This window comes from Natrix helvetica, assembly GCF_964273705.1.
Source record: "Natrix helvetica genome assembly, chromosome: 7".
In the NCBI taxonomy this organism is placed as follows: Eukaryota; Metazoa; Chordata; class Lepidosauria; order Squamata; family Natricidae; genus Natrix; species Natrix helvetica.
In genome coordinates this window covers 24,887,054-24,897,092 of record NC_138558.1, presented here as the reverse complement: position 1 = coordinate 24,897,092, position 10,039 = coordinate 24,887,054, and the positions used below count along the sequence as shown (strand labels likewise).

At 38.3% G+C, this 10,039-nt stretch overlaps 1 protein-coding gene across 4 annotated transcripts; it reads right to left on the bottom strand.

Annotated features, from left to right (window-relative positions):
* Positions 1-882: 882 nt before the first annotated feature.
* Positions 883-9,818, bottom strand: GAR1 (GAR1 ribonucleoprotein). 4 transcript variants are annotated; one of them, XM_081959977.1, is made up of 8 exons: positions 9,794-9,818; positions 8,676-8,789; positions 7,729-7,906; positions 7,493-7,647; positions 5,431-5,490; positions 3,763-3,883; positions 2,415-2,540; positions 883-1,267 (listed from the first exon to the last, which is right to left on the bottom strand). In XM_081959977.1, exons 3-8 carry the CDS (start codon positions 7,895-7,897, stop codon positions 1,254-1,256), a joined length of 645 nt encoding a protein of 214 aa, XP_081816103.1. In that variant the 5' UTR covers positions 7,898-7,906; positions 8,676-8,789; positions 9,794-9,818; the 3' UTR covers positions 883-1,253. The 4 variants fall into 4 exon arrangements, with proteins under 4 accessions (XP_081816103.1, XP_081816101.1, XP_081816104.1 ...); XM_081959975.1 differs by having other exon boundaries at positions 9,730-9,809; XM_081959978.1 differs by having other exon boundaries at positions 2,415-2,531; positions 9,730-9,809.
* Between the last annotated feature and the right edge of the window lie 221 nt (positions 9,819-10,039).

The window sequence follows — 10,039 nt, the reverse complement described above, 5'->3', positions numbered from 1 at the left end:
TAGTCGGCCTCCTGCACCACCAGGTAAGTGTGTGTGTTTTAGCCTTCCCCAACGAGGCTTTTCTCAAGTCTCTGGGAGGACGAAAACTACCTCCCACAGGCTCCATAGGCCTTCCGGGAGGCCCATTTTTTCCCTTTCTTGAGCCTCTGAGCGGGCACTGCACTTACCTCGCATCCAAAACCGGCCACGTGGAGACTCCTTGGAGAGGCGGGGTGGCAGGGGAGGGGCCAGCCAGGGGTGGGATTTGAAGGTTCTCCAAACCGGCCATGTTAGGTACGGATTCTCCTGAACCTGGCCGAACCTGTAGCAGCCCACCCCTGGGCCCCTCCCAGATGCGCATATACACAGAGATGAATAGAGAGGAGAGCAAAGGAAAACATTAAGCCGGCTCTCAGGGAAAAGCAGACGTGGATGATAGCTAGCCCCTCCCTGACTGGGAAATAAATAGGATGGGTTAAGGAGTGGCTGGTTGTCTCAGACAAACATTCATTTTTAGGATACAGCAAGCAATTCGGATTTCTAGATCAGAATCACGTCTGTTGGGCCTAATTACATTTGGCTTTTTGTTTATCCACATGAATAGAAGACTGTCCCCACTCTGTTTGAAAAGGAGTTTGTGTTTACTCACGAGTAAACAGCTTATCATTACTTGCCAAGGCTGGGTCAGAACATCCACTACATAACATCATTGATACTCTGATACATTGATCACCTGATGATGTTACCGAGCTGGGTAATGAAAAATCTGCAAGCAACTCAAAGAGCACCAAGGACCCCACAGTTCAATCCTGAGATAAATATACTGCATGTTTTCTATTGGAACTCATTAAAATGTTTTGACACATTTGGAGTGGCTCTATAAATTACTATTTTAAAATCAACTTCCAGAAATGCAAAAGATTTTTATTTGACATTTTAAAGTAGACACCTTTGAAAGTTGTTATTTAGTTTCACTGATGATATAAGGGGATAGATTCTTGATATTAAAAACAGTCCCTTTAAAAAAGTTTAAGAATAACCTTCCACTTAATGTCTCCATTATAATGACATAGATTGCAAGCCAGATATCTGTAGTTCTTAAAACTGTTGCATATTAAAAGAAACCTATGAACTTTTGGCATGGTAACACTTTACTCCTTCAGCTAACTGTATGCTTAAAATGGTTTCCATTTTGTATCATCCAAGTTCATAAGAAGTCTTCTCTTTACATTTCTCTAATGAAGCCATAAATTTCCTGTTTCCAGCAGCTCCACTCAGTATCCTCTTCCTAATATGAAAACAAAACAAGAAAAATTAGATCTTCCATAAGATACAGGTAAAAGGTTCCCCTCTCACATACGTGCTAGTCGTTCTCAACTCTAGGGAGCGATGCTCATCTCCGTTTCAAAACTGAAGAGCCACCGCTGTCCAAAGATGTCTCTGTGGTCATGTGGCCGGTATGACTAAATACCAAAGGTGCAACGGAATGCTGTTACCTTCCCACCAAAAGTGGTTCCTATTTTTCCAGTTGCATTTTTATATGCTTTTGATCTACTAGGTTGGCAGAAGCTGGGAGTAGTAACAGGAGCTCGCTCCGTTACGCGATGCTAGGAATTCGAACCGCCAAACTGCCGACCTTTCTGATCAACAAGCTCAGTGTCTTAGCCATTGAGCCACCTAGATCTTCCATATCTAGTCTTAAAAAGATTAAAGCTTGGCTGTGGCATTGTCTTTTATCTCACAACTCCTTGGATTAATTTTGATATCCCTTTAGTAAAATTCAGCTGTAATTTTTCCAGAGTAAAATTTTTTTCCACAAAAGTGGCAGCCAATAGTCCCCTCACTGAATGTCTCCTATACCACCACACCTAGATTATTAAAACAACAGTATATAAAATGAGTAGTTTCCTAACTGCACATCACTGTTAAAGTCCAGCATCATTGGATCTTCTTAAAGTGCTGGATTGCGCCAAAATGCTGGGAATTTCTGATCCCTGGCTTTTTAAATCTTCTATAACCCCATTTCTATACTGTCTTCGTGTTTTTTATTTATCATAACATTATTTTGCAGTATATTGGCACGTATTGACACATATTCATCCCCAATTAGCCAGGCGAGTTCTTTAAGCATTATGATTGTTCATATAAACTGTACATATATGCCTAAATACTCGTGCAACATGTTCTCATATTTTGCCATTGGTACTGGTGTTCTCACATTTCCCATTTAGGAAACTAATAATCTATGATTGATAAGGAAGCTCTGGTGACTTTGCAAGAAATACTACATTTTCTTCTAAAGTTTGAAGATTGCTAATTATCTGAGAAGCAGAGACCCTAAACATTGCACAGATAATGCAGAATATGCCCACAACAAATAGCAAGATAGGTAATTATACTAAAAACGAATATTATTAGGTTATGAATACACTTACCCCTAAATCCTCGGCCACCACCTCTGCCTCGTCCTCCTCTGAAACCTCCACCACCTCCAAAACCTCTATTACCTCCAAAACCTCTACCACCTCCAAAACCTCGGCCACCTCCAAAACCTCGGCCACCTATAAACAAATAAAGGTAGAGGAGTGTATGTGCGTGTCAAATGAGACTTTTACAATATCCAGTGAGTGAGAATAGCACATAGAAAACAGAAGCCTAAATGAAACAGATCCATAAATTCATCCGTTAAACAAGTATGCAGAAACCATTCCTAAGAAACTGTAATAAGACCTTCACTTATAGATAATGGAGCTCATTATCAGAGATAGCACCAATCTTTAAAGCATGCAACTGCCTTTTTTTTCTTTATAAAAGAACTAAGCTGTTCCTAGGATGGGCCAGCTTAGCACGCAAGGCACTCCTTTTCATTTACTATCCTGCCGGCTATCCAAATAATGTGACTGGGATGACGAACTGGGATTAACAGACAATTTAACCAGGGATTTGTCTTCCTGTGAAGGAAACTGAAATCAGCACTCCCCTTCCCACTATGGCATTTTACACAACCGATACATGGGGTTTATTCCTTTTTGCTATGGCTGCATTTTCAGCATCCTAAAACTATGTAGATAGGTTAATTTTCTGGAGAATGATATTCGGGATGCAGTACAGCAGGGGTGTCCAAACTTGGCAACTTTAAGACTTGTGGACTCCAAGCTGGCTGGGGAATTCTGGGAGTTGAAGTCCACAAGTCTTAAAGTTGCCAAGTTTGGACACCCCTGCAGTACAGTATAAGACACCATTTTTTTTCTAAAATGTTTACTTGAAAATGGAGAGGCGTTTTATACACAGGAGGCCGAGGGGAGAAAGTGTGGTCCATCCCCATCCTCCAGCTCTGCTGGACGAGCCTCTACCTTATATGCAGCTCTAGCATTCCTCTCTATTGCAGTTGTTTCCTGTATCACATTGCCAGCCTAGGTTTCCTCTCTATTGTTCCTGTGATGCATTTCCTGTGCTTGTATTACTCACTCTCTAATAAGAGGGCTTTTGCATAGTGATGACTTGTAGTGTGCTTACTTACTCTACATGATACATGGGGGCATCCTATACATGGGGGCATCTTATAGACAGAAGAAAACAGTTAATTCAGACTCATCTGTTCATCACTGAATAAATTACAGCCTCCTTCCAAATTACTCCATTCTCCTTCACATTTGAAGTTCTGCGCAAATCCAATGAGCAGTCCTAGCTGCTGTCAGGAGCATATTGTTTGCAATCTTCTAAAATCACTTTTTCCATTATTCCATATGCTTTGTTCGCCCTGTAAGAAAGAAGTCTACTTACCTCCGCCTCGCCCGCCTCGCCCTCCTCTTCCTCCCCGCCCACCTCGTGGGGCTCCTTTCTCCCCAGGCGGCCTTGGCAAAAACCTCTGCAGGGGGAGCAATTTTGCTGGGTCGATATAAAACTGTAGGAGGAGATGAGCGTTAGATTTTGCCAAGCTTTTGCTTTTGGCTTAGATGTTGCTGTTTTCTTGAACCAATTAAAAATACAGGTAGTCCTCAAGTTACAACCACAACTGAGCCCAAAATGTATGTTGCTAAGTGAAACATTTGTTAAGGGAGTTTGCCTCATTTTACGACTTGTCTTATCTCGGATGTTAAGTGAATCACTGCATTTGTTAAGTTAGTAACATGGTTCTTAAGTGAAATTGGCTTCCTCGTTGACTTTGCTTGTCAGAAGGTCCCAAAAGGTGATCACAAGACCCTGTGATGCTACAACTGTCACAAACATGAACCAGTTGCCAAGCATCTGAATTTTGATCATGTGACATGGGGATGCTGCAATGGTCATAAGTGTGAAAAATGGTCTTATGTCACTTTTTTCAGTGCCGCTGCAACTCTGAACGGTCACTATTTTAACCCTTGTAAGTCAAGGACTACCTGTAATCATGACTTATGGGATAAATTAGCCACATATAATTCAACCCATACTTCTTTCAAGCACATAAAGTATGTTCAATAGAATAGAATGGAATGGAATTCTTTATTGGCCAATTGTGATTGGACACACAAGGAATTTGTCTTTGGAAATTAGAAGATAATACAATGCAGTACAATAAACAGGATGCAATCTTTTGGTTTTCCTTTCTTGGGGCGGAAGGAGAACAGATTCATCACTGGGAAACTTAAATCATTTTTGATATCACATCTTTTTTGCAAAATTGGTTAACTTTTCTCTTCCTTTTAGAAGGGGATTTTATTTCATTTAAAAAATATTACTGAAAAACAAGGAGCCGCAATTATTACCCAAATGAAAATAAAAAATGAGATTACTGTTCGGAAGTACTGCAGAGATAACCCTCAGGGAATCCAAGAATGACAAAGAGAATCAAAACAAGCACCAAAGTGCACCACTGAGCATGAGAGAATGCCAATGTTTAGTAGTCACAATAACCATTAATGTAGTAAGTTACTTTTTCCCTGTGTGTCTCTGGGTGTGACTGTGTCTGTGTGTGCCTTTGAATCAGTGTTGACTCCTAGCACCTGCCTAAACCAGTCTCTGCAGTTTTCTTGGCAAGATTTTGGAAGTGGTTTGCCATTGCCTCCTTCCTAGGTCTGAGAGAATGACTGGCTCAGTTTCTTTGTGCCTAAGATGAGACAGTCTCTTGCATTCTACTCCTAGTCCAATGCCATAGATATTGCCCTAGTGAACCAGCAGTTAATAAACCACTATTATTTTTTATTATTTGGTAAATTTATTTGCCACCTATCTCACCATTGTGGCTTACAATAATAAAATAGAACAAAATGAAGTGAACATAAACAAAAATAAGATGACAGAACAATAACATACACAATGACAAAGAAACACCACAAGAATAACACATCAATGTGATAACACTAACAAGTAGGATGTAAGTTTCATACACATTTTTAGAATTTAGACAGATGTTTATGAATATTTAACGGCCAGCAAGATTATCACATAAAGGGAACATAAAGCAGGACTTACCTTTTGTAGTTTTTTGAAAGATGAAGCTTTCATGTTTTCTGAGAGTTTAACTGAAAAGTACTTTCAAAGTGGCTTAAGGAAAACTCTTATCAAGATTCGTCGCACATGTCTTTTTATCAATTTAAAAGTAAATCCTCAAATTTTATGATGATCCAATAGGTAGAAATCTATAAAAGACTTTCTTAACCCATTCATGACAAGTCACCTCCTTGGAGGAACATACAGAACAAGAAATAGGAGAAGAGGAGGTGAAAGAGGGCACAAATGAGGTACAGGAAGATAACGTGGAAGAAAGAAAAATTGAAAATAAAATGCAGATAGAAGATTTCACTGGAATTTACAGTCCCAAAGAAAAAGCAGACAAAGGGGGAGATCCCCCCCAAAAAAGAAACCACAAAACAGTAAGGAAGGGAGAGGAACAGGGAAAACCCTGGGAAAAGTTACTAGAATAAAAGTAAATACCCTGAAGAAAAGATACAATAACCACAAAAATAGGAAAAAGAAAAAGGAGGAGGAGGAGGAGAATTAAAAGGGAAATTTTTGAGAGCACAAAAGAAAATGGTTACAAGAGAAAGAAAGGGGAAAGGAGTTACATTAGTAGACAAAAGAGAATAGCAGTAAGATTATTGTTATGTAATTAATTAAGAAATAAAGAAATTATAGTATATTGTTAATTGTAGAAATGCTCTCTATGTTTAAATTGAATTAGAAGATATATGTTGTTTATAGTAAAACATATACATGGAGAAAATAAGAAATGAAAATTTGATGTAGGGCCATTGAAGGTATTTTTTTATGTATTAAGCAAAATAAGTATAAAGATGAAAAGAATAGAAAAGAATAATTTGGTTGAAAGTGAAAACAAAACTATGATGTAAAATGGATTATGTAAATGAGAGGGTGTTCCTACAATATGTATAATTTGTATTTAAAAAATAAAAAAATCTTGAATTAAAAAAAAAGTCACCTCCTTGGAGTGATCATTAAAATAAATATTATGAAACACAGGAGCAACAAACTAACAGCCAACATGACACCAACATGATACGTTCTAGATATATTGAAGATGCCTATTTTAAAATCTCCCAACTATCACAGACATTGGAGTTCAATAACACAGGGAGATAAAAATAGGCTGGAATTACGGCACTCCCTACGTTTTGGTATTAAAAAGAAAGTAGAATAGCACAAGCTTAGGGAAGAAGTCCTCCATTTCTCATGTCCCTCAAAGAAACACAAGGAGATCCCCAAAGCAAGGTAGAGAGCCTAACTTTCTTCAAGAAGTTCATTAGCCTGCAAGTAATTTCTTATAATATAAAATGATCAGATGATGCTAAGATTTTGCATTAGATTCCAAGTGCAGGACAGACTTCCAAAAATTAAATGCATTCAAAAAGGTTTTATTTACCAGTTGAAAATAAAAACCATGCTCTATGTCTCTCTCTCTTTCACACACAAATACATACACACAAAACTAGGAATAAAACTGAACATAAGACTAAAGGATTCATTTACACTGCTAAATAGTTAGATTCTTAAGAAAATATTGCAGTTTGTGATATCAAATTTGCAAGATATAGGTAGAAAAAAAATAAACATAGACTCTAAAGAGCCAGCAAAATAGTAACTATATATTAACTTAGATACCAACTGAAAAGCTCTGTCAATATTAAATACTAAGTGGCAAATTCAACATATATTCCCTTAGCTAATGAAAAAGTCCCATCCAACACCTTGGCTGATCTGGATCAGGTATCTGAGATCAGTCCAAATCACAAGTTGGATAGGAGGCAACTAGGAATTCTAATTTCATTGTTATCCAGAAATATAAATAACTATATCTATAAAGTCTTCAGAAATTGAGATCAACCTGAAGAAGACTTTATCTTCATTTTTTTTTACTAATCTAGAAGTTTGGTCAAACCAAAATATCCAAATGTAAAACATCTTCTCTTAAAAGACAGAATATGGTGGTACATACAGCCGAAACTGAACCTTTTATCTTTTCTTGTATATAAACAAATTAACTATTTAGATGCATTCAAAAGTACACAAAGGATACAAAGTCTCTAAGTTGCCCAAATATTTCATCCACTTTCCCAATCTGTTCTTTATTTTCTAAATAAACTGGTGCATTGAAATAAGGCACTCTGTTTTCTTCAGTTACACATTTACAAACAATATCATCTTCACAAGGATGCATAAACTGTCCAAGAACTGCAAAGAAGAAGGATTAAGAAATCAAGTTAGCTAGATTCTCTTGTTTCTTCTAATTTTTCTAGTATTCAGTATACTTACTAACTACACTTTCTGGAGGTCCTTGGTCATAACCGCCTCTGTTAAAGCCGCCACGTCCTCCTCCACGTCCAAATCCACCTCTTCCACCACCTCTTCCTCCTCTGTTAAAACCACCACCACCACGGCTGAATCCACCACGATTATTTCCACCTCTCCCTCGAAATGACATGTCTTCTTTCTGTTCAATATGTATAACAAGTGTAAAAGATCAACTGAACTTCCAGTTATATGTATTAACCAGTATTATCAATTGTATAATACTCCTTAGGCAGCTAGTAGATAATATAGTCATTTCAAAGCAAGAAATAACTTAGCTATAAGTAATAGTTCAGGTTCACAGCAATCATAGAAAATATACACTTTTTTACGCCCCTATAAAATTTTCCATATACTGACCATTTTAGGATAGAATAGGATAAGACATCAGGTGACACCAATGTATTTTCAATGAATTAGCATATCTAATATATTGGTATTAAATAGCATTTTTGTCAGGCCTGTTAACTTCACAGGATTAAAAGTAAAATTTTCAGGGTAGTCAAAATCCTTTTTTCCTTTTGCCAGACTTCATCAGTAGAACATAACTCATGTTAAACTAAAAGATAATCTTAATATGTAAAAGTAAGACATCATATCTTGCTTCTATTTCTGATCAATGACCATAATAAATGTTTTGATTTTGTTTCTAACATCTAGAGAGAATTATCTGTTGCAAGAAAAAGTGGTACACCTGTTCCATCTCTCATTACTCATAAACTTTTTCAAAATATCTTCTTTCTTATGAATTAGACTCTTGTACACCTAAAAGTTACCAAAAAGGGTTTTGTAATGTTTCAATATGCAAATAAAAAGCGCAAGATACAATACTATTGGCAATATATTTATCCATTTTTTAAAATCCTCTTTTTACAAGTCAGCAAGAACTAACATAAAAAATGTCCACTCACCTGTGTTAGTGGCCTGAAATGCTATTTCAAATGACTGCAGTGAGACCTGTCTCTTCTAGTGTGTTGGAATACTGCAGTTCTGGTCACCACGACACAAATAAAGATGTTGAGACTCTGGAAAGAGTGCAGAGAAGCACAACAGAGATGATTAGGAGGCTAGAGGCTAAAACATACGATAAATGGTTGCAGGAACTGGTCATGCCTAGCCTAATGAAGAGATGGACAGGTAGGTGACATGATGGCAGTCTTCCAATATTTTAAGGCTGTCACAAAGAAGAGGGAGACAACCTATTCTCCAAAGCCCCTGAGGGAAAAACAAGAAGTAATGGGTGTAAATTTATCAGAGAGCCAACCTAAACTTAAGAAGAAATTTCCTGACAGTGAGAATCAGTGGAACACCTTGACTTCAAAAGTTATGGGTGCTCCAACACTGGAGATTTTTAAGAAGAGAATGGACAGCCATTCATCCGGAAAGATATAGAGTCTCCTGCTGGGACAAGAGGTTGGACTAGCGTTGGACTTCCAACGTTATTTTGTATTCTAACCAACGGAAAATGTGTAGAAGGAACAGGTGAGATAATGCCGTGTGAGAGGGGGGGGGGGAGAGAGATAATAGAACAACTATTTCCTGAACCTCGTGGCCTTATTCTGTGCAACCTTTCTTAACCATTTTTCAAAACGCCAATGAAGCTCAATAAATACGCAGCCTTGGGTCAAATCTAATTCGGGACTAAAACTCTCGTGAAGAACTCCCACTTTGGAAGTCAAAACGCAAAAACACATTATTATTTTTTTAAAGTACAACTATAGGCCTATAGGATCGACGCTCTTTTCATTCAATAATTTACTCTCCCAAAAGTGATGTTACATCCTCAACAAAACAGACACACACAGCAACCCTATGCGCGTGCATGTATCACAGTCAAACACACACACGCATACACACTTTGATCTACAAAGACACCAAGGAGACTTCGGGAGACGGCAACGCAGAAGCAGCTCCCGTTCCCAGACAGACCTTCACCCACCCAAAACCGTGACGGCTCCCACCTACCCAAAACTTCTCCCCTTTCCCACGTGGCCGCCTCTCTTTCTCAAAAAGCGACTCCACGGCTCACCTTTGATGATCTCAACAAACTGCGCCAGCTACTTTGACCAATCCCAGCCCTTCTGCAAAAAAAAACTCCGCCCACCAATGATCACGTTTCCGCTTCACTATAATTATGTTTTCCAGTGTGTCGTGTAAGTAATTTGCAGCCAGCTGCAAGGCACGGTTCACGCTGGAGCAACTGCACAGCCCAAGCTACTACCCCGCTAATATCTCTCATGGGTACCGGTAGTTGAATCTACCGTTACGGTGGTGG